Source organism: Larimichthys crocea, chromosome XIII, assembly GCF_000972845.2.
Source record: "Larimichthys crocea isolate SSNF chromosome XIII, L_crocea_2.0, whole genome shotgun sequence".
Classification (NCBI taxonomy): Eukaryota; Metazoa; Chordata; class Actinopteri; family Sciaenidae; genus Larimichthys; species Larimichthys crocea.
Genome location: NC_040023.1, coordinates 10247621 through 10260974, shown reverse-complemented (window position 1 = coordinate 10260974; position 13354 = coordinate 10247621). Strand labels below are relative to the sequence as shown.

The 13354-nt window shown below is 44.8% G+C and overlaps 1 protein-coding gene across 4 annotated transcripts in view; it reads left to right on the top strand.

Annotated features, from left to right (window-relative positions):
* Positions 1-13354, top strand: part of pvrl2l (PVR cell adhesion molecule related 2 like) — a 250335-nt gene that overhangs the window by 117547 nt on the left and 119434 nt on the right. For all 4 annotated transcript variants that reach the window (XM_019270776.2, XM_010743455.3, XM_027286635.1 and 1 more), the window contains exons 5-6: positions 2640-2757; positions 3442-3590. In XM_019270776.2, coding sequence (XP_019126321.1) covers positions 2640-2757; positions 3442-3590 — 267 coding nt within the window. The remainder of the gene's footprint in view (positions 1-2639; positions 2758-3441; positions 3591-13354) is intronic.

The window sequence follows — 13354 nt, the reverse complement described above, 5'->3', positions numbered from 1 at the left end:
TACACATACACACATTTCTTTGATCTAATCTATTAGATTCTTTTTCTAATTGACATGGGATTCAAATATTACACAGGTTCAGTTTGGCTTTATAGAGATTTAGGGATGCAGAGAGCATTGACTCAACTTTGTGACCTTGTCGATATTTACCGCAAGGATGGAAGCCGACGTACACGCAGCATCAAACCGCCTCTCGAACCGATGCACGAAATGACGAGGAATAAAGAACACGTGAGAAATCCTTCTACATGCACCTGTCAAAGTAACTTTACAAAGAGACAGACAGGATGTGAAATAAACAAGAAAAAAAGATGAAATTACAGAAAAAGATCCTTTCAGCAATTCAAATAATTACATAATTAGCCTGCCTGTACCAGGTAGACCATTTCTAAAGCTCCAAACATGTTTGTATCAAGCTGCAGCCTCTGTGGCTGTGAAGTGAAGCCGACGTGGAAGTGCTAAAAACTGAAACGTCCACTTGAGGCTGGCTCCAGAAGTCCCCATGTTAAAAACTTCACAGCAGAAACAAACATGTTTACAGCCTGGTACAAAGACAGTTTTGGTCTTTTTTCGCTGTTCCTGACAACTGTACTGAGGGTGAAGCGTCGCAGGTGGCTCGTCTGAGCGACCCGGCTTCATCCAGCCTCCGCCCGCATCATGTCGGTCCTCACAAAGACAGAAATACCAGAGTGCGCACACGTACACACTGCGACTCCTTGTTGTGTGTGCGTTAGTTTAGTGACACTGTGAGGGATCATCTCTCTCTGCTGTGTAAGTCAGATCACCTTTTATAGGTCAGCGCTCTCTAGGAGGAACACACACACACACACACACACACACACTGTATTTGGCCTCCTGTCCTGCAGCTTCTTCCTCTGACACACTGTCTTCTCCACACACTCCTCTCTCTGTCTCTCTCTGTCTCTCCCCCTCTTTCTTTTTCAGTCTATCTTTACATTTCTAAAACAGTGAAGGCAAACAGAGCCGAGCTTTTCTGTTCGGCCCGTTTTAACCTCCCACACACGTCGCCTTCGCTTCAGCGTAAGACTCGTACTGATTTTTTCATCCTCCTGTTACAAGAGCGGCCTTGATTTCTGGGGGAAAAACTCTTTAAGGTAGAAAAGTTTTCTTTGTTGCCACACATCGCAGGACATCCGTCCTGTTTGTCAAAACCTCTAACTCCGTCTTACAGCACACTGTCCACATAGCCCTTTCATTAGGAAGAGAATCTTGAGACCTAACAATGTTGAAAAGCAGACATTAGTTGGTGTCCTAGCTCGTTGTCCCGCTGTCAAAGGGATCCTTAGAAAAGTTAAAAAGGTTTTGAATTAGATTTTTTTAATTAAAAGCTAGATGCTAAATGTCTTAATAACACTTCTTTTTAATGATGAAATGCTTTTAAAGAGTCTTATTTTTAGTCTTACTGCCTCCACTCACCTAAAATCAACAGAAGCACAAATAAAGGAGCTGCAGCAAATAAAAGTTTAGTTTTGTATGGGTTGTTTTTTTCGACGTGTGAAGGTCTTTTGTTTCATATAATGTAAAACAGTGGAGCACAGAGTTTTACACAGTGTTATACTTTATGAAAGTCTCTGTCTCTGACTGCATTTTTACTCAGTCTTGTCTCAGACAAAAAGGACACTTTTACTTCCTGGTGGAGCAATGCCGGCACACCGCTGAAAATAAAAGAAATGACTGTCAAAGCATCTAAGAACGTGTTATTTTACAAATGTTTTTTTACAGTTTGTCATTTTAGAGCAAACACCTGCATGGCACAGAAATCTAGACACGAGGACAGGTCGAGGTTTTAACCACAAGACCACGAACCAACAGCTGCAAAGTTCATCCAACAAATCAAACTGTTTTTATAAAGCAGCTCAGCAGAGTCAACGCAAGAATGTTAGCTTCATGTTAACTGCCTCAGTCATTACATTTACATACCATATTAACATTAAGATTGATGCTGAACATATAGCTTAGTCCTGACATGCACTGTTGTTTCTTTCTATGTCAGATGAATCAAATTATGAAATCTGATTTCAGCGCGTGCTCCTCCAGGGTTTGAATGGGCTTAAGATTCTGTGCTGCAGCGACTGTGCTGAAAACGTATTCTCCATTCTTCGTTCCTTTGATTAAAAAGTCAAAGCTACAAGGCTGAGTGTGAAAAAACAAACAGAAACATCCGATCACCGAGTTTAAAATTCTGTTCCACGTTCAGCTAATGGCAGGTGGAAGCTGAAGATTACTGCGGAGAGAGCTGATAACACAGACTGCAGCTCAGATCCATTCACTTTTTGACACTGGGTCACTTTTGGATGAATTTCACCCTCACTTCTATGACACCGTGTTTTTCCCAATAAGCGGCGCAGAGTAAGTTTGACTTTAATTTTCTCCACTGATTGCAAAAACGGCCGAGGGTCACGAGCGTGAGAGTGTTTGGATCCACGATGCGAAACTGGAAGAAAAACATTTAATGAAACAAAGTTGATGGAGTTCAAACTGCGTTGGTAGCATTGTAAAATGATCCTGTGACTTCTGTGTTTCTGTGTTACCTCATCTCCAACTCCACAACCCTAAAACTGAGTCAGTCCAATTCCATGAATCAAACCTGATCACGATCTGTTCGTCCTCTCTTTCAGACCCCCCCTCTGTATCCATTGAGGGCTACGACAACAACTGGTACGTCGGCCGTTCGGACGCCATGCTCCTCTGCTTGGCCAACGCCAACCCTGCGCCCACCACGGTCACCTGGACCGTGTAAGTATCCCCCTCCATCCATCCATCCATCCATCCATCCATCCATCCATCCATCCATCCTCTGTGCCGTCTCCCTCCACCTCTTGAGTTTCTAATTCTTGCTATAATCAGACAGAAGTGTGCATAACAGTCGTTCCTTTAATGATAATTTCTCGGCGGTTTCTTGACAAACACTGCTGCTCCTAACGTCTCGTCCTGATGGACAGATGGCGTGCTATACTGTGTGTGTGTGTGTGCTTTTCTTAGTGAATATTGAGCAGGGAGACAGAGCGGCTGTTCACATGTCTGTGGTTTCTCTCACATCAGTGCTGTCTTTGAATATTGCCGACACAAACCGTCTCTTTTTACTTGTTTTTCTTCTCTCTCTCTGTCTTTTCCCGTCCTCATTGTTTTTCTCATTTTTCTCTCACTCTCTCTCATCGATTTGTCTTTTTGATTTTCTTTTGCTTCATCTTGTTTTATCGCATATCGCAAAACATTCAAACTGATTTTCCTTCTTCTGTCCTCCCTCCCTCTGCTCCATCTCATTTGTTTCTTCTCTTATCCCTCACTTCTCTCCCTCACCATGTTCCATTCCTCGTCTTCTCTTTTCCCTTTTTTCATCTCACCAAACCTCCTCTTCACCACCTCACCATCCATTTATATTCCTTCCCCCCCTTTTCCCTCCCACTCCCGTCTCTCCAGGGCGTCCGGTTCTTTGCCAGACACGGTGATGGTGGACGGCAACAAGCTGACGGTGAGGAAAGTGGACGACGCCGTCAACACCACTTTCATCTGCGAGGCCAAGAACAAGCACGGGGCCAGCAGGCACCAGATCACCACCATCGTCATCGGTGAGTCAATCAAAGCGCAGACAATACACACACACACACACACTCGCTGTGCATGTGTGGACGCGTGCACACACTCACACAACATAGAGCAAAGTACAGATGCATGTATATTTACCTGCAAATGTGATGAACACACACAGGTGCCACAGAACAACATCCCATCAAACACAACAGGACCATTTTCTCAAGCAGCATGAATCACACTGCCTGCACACACACACACACACACACACACACTCGCTGTGAGTCACGCTACTTAACTGATGCTACTTTACACATTATCCCATGCACAGATGTACGCGTACACGTACAGTACACGACATTTGCATGCACATACAGGCCACACACCTTCCTCAGACCTGCAGAGATACACACTCGCACACATGCATGCACACAAACATAAATCTCCATGTCACACACACACACACACACACACACATGCTGGGATCAGGGCTGATCTGAGAGCTGCAGGAGATGCTGTCTCTCTCAATCTTCACATTGGATTTTATTTCATGTTTTCCTCCTCGCTGGCCTGTTTTCAGCAGAGGCTTTTGATTGACCCTTTCCCCACAGCAGGGCCAGAATTGCAGGACAAGGGCCGAGTCGAAATGTTTCTAACTTCAGATCGAAAACCACTCTCGTGAAACAGGAGCCTATACGGGCGCGCTGCGACCAGGAAACTGTCGCTCTGCTGGACGTCAATTAAATGTGAATTGTGGTTTATGAGTCTGAGAGCAGGCCCTTGTTTGCAGTTTCTCTGGCCCTGCGGTGGACGCGGCGGTGTCGGGGTTGTTGGAGGGTTTCTATATTCTTCCAAAGGGGTTCAAGTTGGTGTGAGCCAGTTTGCCCAGGTTTGTTTTCCTTTCCCTCCTTCCTTTTTTTTCTTTGCACCCACTATTTCTTTTACATAACAACTAACATCTAAGCATGAGCACTCCATGTGCTCCATCTTTTTCTTTTTTTTTTGTTCTTTCCTTTCCTCTCCTGCCTTTGAATCTCCACTTCTGTCTGAGTATGACGGTCGTGTCTGCATGCACTCCTGATCTTCCTGCTGGGTTTTGACTTCTGACATTTGCTTGTCCGGTGATTCGGCTGCTGTTGCCACGGTGTTCGATCAGGGTGTTTTTTTTTTGTGTGTCTTTTTCTCTTGCCCTCTGACGCTTTCGCGCATTGATCCAACACACAACACACTCCTCACACAAACACACACGCAAAGAACCCAGGAACATGTCGGAATGCTGAAATGCTTCACTGCACATCAGCAGTCAAGCCTCTAAACCTGTTAGAGTCTTTTTATATCACTGTGTGTGTGTGTGTGCGTGTGTGTGTGTGCGTGCGTGTGCGTGTGTGTGTGTGCGTGTGTGTGTGTTCCCACAGCGTTGCGCTCCACATTGCCTGCTTCACTGGTCAAAATGCTTCCCTCCCTACTCCTACCATTCTTTTTTCAGGGATTAGTTTGAATAATCACCATGTTTTAAGCTTTACAACTACAAAAAAAAAATAAAAAAATGAAATAAAATAAAACTTTGACACTTTTGCCAAAGACAGAGAGAAATCTACATTTAGAAAAATCCGTGGGAAATGGGAGCTGGAGGTTTGAATCGTCTCCTCTGAGAACAAAGATGCTTTGTAGCCGCTCGGTGTGTTGGGTGGGATGTGTGGGAGGTTCAGAAGTGGCTAAGCTGCTACTGTTCTTGCTGGAAGCGTAGCATTGTGACTGACTCAAAGTATGGTGGAGGGTACTCCCTCCCCTCCCAGCACACACACACACACACACACACACACACACACGCGTAAGCTTAACACACTGAAATCCTTTACAGAGACATGTGAAATCTCCACACACTTTTGAGGACTCACACACACACAAATGTTTTATCTTTCCAAGTACCTGAGATCAAACCCAGACTTTGTGCTTCTTCCACGTCTGTGTTGAATGTGTCCTTGGTGCCGCAGTAAAATAACTGGATGGGTTTAGAGTAACGTGGTGACTTGATCTCTCACTTTAACACGTTTACTTATAGAAGCTTCGTGCCAAAGCGAGGCTGGCGAGGCGTTCGCTGACAGATGGCGGCATGCTTTTGTTTTAGCGTTTTAGCTTACACACTCATCCAAAGTGATTTCCCGTGAGAGCAGAGCGACTCGGTGCATTTGACTCTGACATTTGGTTATCATGGGAATCCAGGCTGTGACCTGAGTTTGTACACAGCCTCCTCCTCATCAACCACTGCGCCATGTTTGTTGAAATCATCGCTTTGTGTCCTCGCTACTTAAAGAATGTTTCATTTCAGCATTAACATGATGCAAAAACACAAAATATCAGCGTGTGAAATACTAACTTTTGCGAACAGGATAGCTCATTGTAGACTTTAACTCACGTCTGGATCAAGGTGTGAAGGCCAGCTTCTTTTATGACGAGAATAAAAAGATGAAGAAGAAACTTTATTCACACGCCATTTTTCAGTGTTACAAAGTGCTTCACAAAAAGACATAAAAGCAGAGCAGGGAGATTAAATAGGAATAAAAACTCTGCATATTTCTAAATGTTAAGCAGAGATTTTAAAAGAAGTCAAAAAGACTCTAACAGCCGAAAAAACATCAGATCACCCTTTGTCACAAGCTGTGACCTGGGAGTCGTCAGCATGGCCAACATCCGTAGATCTCAATGGTCGAGAGGGGACACACCAGGACAATAAATCACGGCTGTAGGAGCGAGGCCATTTAAGGCCTTAAAAGTGAGCAATAAAATGTTTAAATCAATGCGAAATCTAGCGGGGAGCAGCGCGCGGAGGCTGCTGGACAATGAAAAACGGCCGTGCACATCTTTGAATCAGACCACCTCATCAAAACCCAATGAACTAGTTTAAAATCAATTTTGGGAGCTCGTTATTGCCAAGAATTGCTTCATGATTTAATATAACGAATATTAAAATATTTGATTAAAAAAAATATATTTTGTGGTGTCGTTCAGCTCAGCTGGTAGAGCGTCCGCCCCGTGTACAAAGACTCCAGGGTTCCCCAGGGTTCGAATCCGGCATGTCATTCCTCATCTCTCACTGTCTCTGTCAAATAACGCTTAAAAAAGCCAAAAAATATCTTTAATATACATTTACAATAGCAACAGACTGAACATAAAAGGCATCACAGGTGAGTCAACAGCTGCACCACATGGTCAGATATTTAGCCCTTCTGGGGACACATGCTACAAATTATGCAGTGAGTTTTACATGTCACTTCATAAACATAAACATTTTTTAAAGGGACTTAATTAGCACACCGCAGTGTGTTGAAGTGAACCCTGTTAAGACCACGTTAACACCTACCAGCGTCACAAAGCGTGCACTGTGGTGACAGCGGGTGGTTGATGACCCAGAATGACGGCCTCCCCTCAAAGTGAATTGGGCCAGCAGCTTGCCGCCCGTGGGCCAGTCGTCACATCGTCCAAAAGTCTGATGACTATTTTGAATCTTTTTCTTCTGCTTTGGCCCAAATGTGAAGCCAGCCTCACTGGGAAAACTCTCAACACTCCAGATGGCCAGTCCGCCACTGGTGAATGATTCGAAAAACAACTGCATCATTTGATGCACCTTTCTGAGAACGATTATAGACACGGCTCAACGAGTCATTTAGCAACACGAGTTACTAATTAAAGCAGTAAAGCCTCCGAACAAATGAATCATAGATCTCCTGATTTAAACACGATGACGCCTGACTGAGAAGTTTTTATAGACTTCAGCAAACTAAACACTAACAACTGTATTCATGAACCAACATGACATTTTCATGCTTGAAATAAAACAGTGTGTTTGTTTTGTCTCTTCTTCCATACTGCCGAGATTCCCACGCTGAGCCCAACAATGCGATCTTCCGATCAGTGTGACTAAATGCCACTGAAAATGCCAGATCTTCTCATGTAGACCAACAAGAGTTTCCTATAATTGGTTCTGCAATGAACAAACTTGTACTGAGAGAGTGCTTGGAGCTGAACACATTTCAAGATGGTGCTTTCTCTGCAGCACCACACAAGTATTAAGCCAATTAGTTGAGCCCGTGACACAGCTTTGGTTGAGGAAGTAGACCGTTACGAGTTGGCCCCGGTTGACCCCTTTACCAAGCCCGATGACGGTGTCAAAGGTCAGCGCGCAGGTTCGTTCGTTCTGACTGTGGCTGATTACAGCGCTTGTAATTTGGAGTGTGAGAGTCTTAACACATTGTTGAGTTAAAACAACAGACGCCATGTCTTCTAATCAGAGCTTTTGTTCTCCGCTTCCTGTAGAATAACCATCACGAGCGAAGCGCTTGATAGAAGCCATTTCCAGTCTCGCAGCGTGAGATCCAAACTGTCAGGCGCAGAAGGCCCGGGCTCTCGATGGTATAACAGTTAATACCCCGGCACTTTGTGTACACGGGCCCAACAGTCTCTGCTAATTTCCCTGCTGAGAACTGTTAACGGCTCCTCTCTGTTCTGTTAAATGGTAGATGAAAGCACCGCGATGTCTGCCGCCGTCAAACAGCCGTCACGTGACACGATTTTCTTCTCAGCCTCCACCGGGGCCACGGCGAGGTGAGGAAAAGAGGTCAGTGGGAAGGGAGACGGGATGACGGAGGAGCCTCGATGGTACTTTTTTCTTTGGGAAGTCCATCTCTCTCTCCTGTGTCCTGAGCTCTCTGCTCCTGTGAGTCAGCTGGAGATTTTGTTCTTAAGTGTTTTTCCGACAGAAGTAAAATGTGTACAGCACCCCCTTTTTAACCAGCACACACACACACACACACACTCAACGCGACCCTGAGCTCCCATCCATTCACATGCACATGATGCCAGCTATGCATGGCTCGCTCGGTTCCCATGGTGCCAGCTGGATCTGCCCAGCACACCGTTCACAGAAAGAGAGCGAGGCAGAGGATGCTGGCAGAGAGAAAAACTGATTGGAGTGGAGGATGGGAGGGAGGGAGGGGGGCGCGGTATGAGATGGAGTGGGTCGCAGGAAAAAAAAGACAGAGAGATTGCAGAAGGGCTGAAAACTGAGATAAAGGCGAGGGGTGGAGGGGTGGAGAGGCTCAAAGAGAGGTAGCAGCAGGAAAGTCCTCTAAAAACTCCGATAACTTCTGGTGTGCTTTAAAAGAGCAAACTGGCAGGAGGCTGTGACCCCCTCTGTCCTCTACCCCTCTGCCCATCACTCCATCCTCTCCCCCTGCACCCTCACATTCAGCCCTTTCATGGGGGAGTCCAGCTGGCACTGGGGCTGGGGGCTGTTGTTGCTGTTCAAACACAAACACACACACACACAAACACACACTCGTACACACAGTCACATCTGAGGGAACGGGGCGGAGGCATTTCCTGGATCGCCTGCGGCATGCGAGATAGCTGTCCACTGGAAAGACACACAAACACACACACACACACACACACACACGTGCATGTACACACTGTTTCACACGTGCACACACGGACAAATTGGTCCATGCAGCTCTGTGCATAAAATAATCAGATGATGTAGCCGTGGGGGGAAAACACTGGCACTGACATGAACCCTGAGCTAACCTCTGCATGAAACACACACACAGTGCACGAGCTCTGAGTCATAGTGGAAAAGTTGTATCAGTATAACTCAATACACAAAAATTTGATAAAGTAATTAGAGAATGCTCTTCTCTGATTGGCTGGCACGTGTCCCTTAAAGTAATATGACCACAAAGATCAGCCACCTCTCTAAATGAGCGTGCAGCGCGCTGCATATTAAATTACAGACGCTCCGTGCTGTGTTAACTGATAATAACGCTTCAAATTAATTATGATTTAAACTGATTTGAAACCAAACTAGATGAAGTGTTCAAGAAGTTTGGAGAGATAAAGCTTCTTTCCTCCATGATGTCATCCCCAAAATTCCAACTGCAGCACAGAGAGTCCTGCAGATTTTCAAAATAAAATACCAGTCGTAAAAAAACAAGGAAAATGACCAAATCTGAACAAGTAAACGAAGTCTGGTGGGCTAAACTCTTCTGAAACGCTCCGCTGAGGTTTGAAGTCACGTGCAGAACGTGACAGAGACGTGCTTGACGGGGTTTCGGGGGCCTGGATGGTGGACGGCACATCCAATCAGCACTTTTCCTTTAGTTGGTGGCCCAAGCATGATAATGTCGTCCTGTTCTGCTGGACCAAAGTCGTCTGCCTTTTTATATCAGGACAATTTGTCATGTCATTTACATGCTTGATAGAAAGGCACGCTTCAGGATGCAGAGTAATCAGAATAATGTTCTGCTTCGTACAGTTTCAAATCAAATTCTGGAGCCACCTGTATGAAATTCATTCTCACTGTCTTTCTCATTCAATCACTTCCATGTGCATGTACAGTACAGACAGCTAACTGCTGTATCCCTGCAGCTCTTCGGGGGCTTCCTGTACATATGTATATATTGTAGTATAATTTGTTGCTACAGTAACAGACAGGAAGAGGCCGCCTGTTTAGACTACCAGTCCGATCCAATCTAATTTCACGTTGTGATGGAGCTGATTTAGTTTCCTCTAGTTTGAGCCCCGGGCCACAAAACTGTAGCATCTGATTGTGCGTAATGCATGAAATAAAAAACACACGACGTGCCCTCCTTGACGTGGACGTGGGAGGTGTGGATGTTGATGAGTTTTGTAGACATGAGATGACAAACAGCGGTGGTATTCTATTAACGGAAAACAAATATTGTGGCAAGAAAATTCTCTGTATGCGCATTTCCTCACAGGATTAATTAGTGCTGTTATATTTGTTTGTTTTAATAATTTGTTGCTGTTTCTGTGCTGTTACCTTATTATTACCTGTGTTGGACTCGCACACATACAGCTGTTGTCTATTATCTGTTTGCCGCCTCTTGTGCGAGGGCGGTTCCCGCGAAGCTGCAAAAGCACAGTGCCGCTCGAGCGTCGCTACGACGCAGCGTGCAGCGTCTGTGTGGTTATTAACAAACGTGTTGCTCTGCATGAATTCTGTCCCCGTTTCTTTTTTAGGCAAGAATCACTTGGAAGTGGCTTCTCAGCTGCGTCTTCTTCTCACAGGTGTGATTTAAACTCACCTTGCAGGGACGTATATAGCTGAAGTGTCGGAAATATATTGTAGAAACATGGAGATGTGACACTCTTAAAATGAAAAGTGTTACTTACTCTTTTTTTTTTACCGTCAATGAAACAGAAGAGAATGAAATGAATCTTTATCGTCTACCGAGTTGGAAACTTGTCGTCAGTTCACCTCAGACACGATGAGCGGTCAGTGGTTGAAAAGTTTGAGGACAATACTATCAGTTATGACTTTTAAATCTGTCTGCCTGGGAGATAAAAACAGATTTTAATAGAGAAAAAAAAAAAGAAAACAAATTGCAGTCATTAGATATGATTTGACAGAAAGATTGAGCTGAATGTTAAATACTTTTAATAAAACCAAATATCATTTCCACAGTGTGGAAATCCTTTTTAATTTCATTGTGACTCTCAGTGTATAATTACTGATCTGCTATCAGTCGTATTATTCTGACAGCTCGGGTGAATCCAAATGTTCGGCACAAACAATCATTTCATCTAAGCGAGCTTCATTTTCCACAGTGAGATGAAGTTTATATCACTGAACTGAGAACCAAGACTCAGAGGGGGGGGGCTCGATCTGTGCACTCTGACAATCAGAGACAAAGCTGAAGAAATCTGATAGAAACTTCCAGAAATCAGAGAAAAAGCTCCGTTCACAGCTCACAGCTCCGTTGTGGGGCCGCGGCCACGCAGGGGTAACGTCTGTCAGAGAGATAAGAGCTGAGGACAGACCTCCAGGCCACGGCTTATCACACACAGACCTGGAGGGAATACACAAACACACACGTACACACCAATGCATACAGGGGTGGGGGGGTGTGAAGCCGTCCACATGGAGAGCTTTGAGGTGGGGGGAGGTTTATATCTCACCTCGGTATCACAGGGTGCCCGGCAGCGTTGACTTCAGCCTATTTCTCTATCTGTCTCACAGCAGGATGACCGTCGAGTCAACGGATTACCGCCACCAGCGCGGGACTCGGGAAGAAAGAAAGAAATCTGTCTGCAACATTTCCACTGGCGCGTATTTGTGGTTTATAATTAGAGCTCGTTCAGCGTCTCAGAAAGAGACTGACCCGGGGCGATCCGAGGAAACGCTGTGGTGTTTGCATTAATCGAGGAATGGTGGAAAATAAGCACTGGATCTCCAGTCGTAGCTTTTCGGGAGGTCGATGATGAGATTGGGCTGATTGTGTGGAGCGGAGCTTTGTGCTGTATTTTGTCGCGTCAGCCTCTTTTCAGGCAGTTCGTCAGTAGTTCCATGACATGATTTTTAACAGCTTGCTTCTTAAAGTTTTGATGACTGAGTGCCAGTTCAGGGAGCTAGCGGATGATTGAGGGCTGAGATTGTTGTGAATGGTTTCATAATTCATCGTGCTCGCATGGCGGCCCGTCTAACGTGATACTGCTGATGATACCACAGGAAAGTCATAAATCACTCGCTGCTAAAGTGGTAGAACACATTTGTGTTGGATGTAATCTGTATGAACGTTCCACAGAAACCTGTGAGCATATTGTCACATGACACGACTGACTTAAACTAGTTTTCTGACAGAAAGACAGTTAACGTTATATTTCAAGTGACGTCAGCATATTGTGTAACTTACTATACATCGTGTTTTGGATTGTTTATCAATCACAAAGCGGTGAAATGATTTCTTAGATCGCCTACTGTACATTTCTACAGCTTGCAACCTGTAGCACAGCAGTACGACATTTGAGCGTAAGGTCAGGAGGAAACATGAAGACATATGGTGAATGGTGTTGACTCACCTGTTTGAAGATCGCTTTATCTACTCCTCGATGTCAGTCCAAGTAGAAGAGTTCATCCATTTTTCCCAAAACCTACCAATGCCAATCCCAAACGTTTAATATGCAGAGGAAAGCGAAAACGCTCGCTTAAATGAACATCGGTGCAGCATAACCTCACAACATGTCTCTTGTTCCTATAATTTGTCTCTTTAACTTGCGTTGCTGTTGCAACAGGTTGCTCCCATGTATGTGTGAAACGGGAAAATCACAAAATGAACAAAAAATTCTAAGACACCCGGTAAACTGCAACGTTCACTGAGCAGTTATCTGTTTTCTCCTGTACGGTTATTTAAAAAAAACCAAACGTATAACACAGAGACTAATTACCGCCTCGATGCAAGGCAGAGAGTGTTTTGGCTCAGCAGAGTCTTATTGTTTTAATGAATGGGTGGGAGTGGGCTATCCCACATGTTAGCAATTAAAACGTAAGTGATGTTTATTCTTATTTTGGGGCCGTGCGCCGTTTCAATGCAAACCTTTTGTGTATTGAATCAGAAATGAGAATAAATACCACTTAACTGCTCCAACAAGTAGAAGCTCCAGCTAGTAACATCTGAAAGTAGTTGCTTAGGTGAAGACTGCATCAGAGCTGTGCGGTCATCTGAAAGTGATGTATAATGTTTTGTTATGATGATATGTTCGAAGCTATCAGCCACAGATTAAGGGGTGAACTTGTTGTGTTTGGCTTTTCTTCAACATCATGTGATCTGCAGCACATTGTTCAGAGCCCTGTCCTTCAGCGTACCGCGACACGCCATCAGGGGAGGAATAGTCGGAGTGTGTTGGGGGCAGCAGGGTGGTCTGCTGCAGAGAGAGAAGGTCTTTTTATTGAAAGGTCATCAGTTCAGTTCATGTGCGAGCGTAGAAGCTGCATCTCCATCAGTGC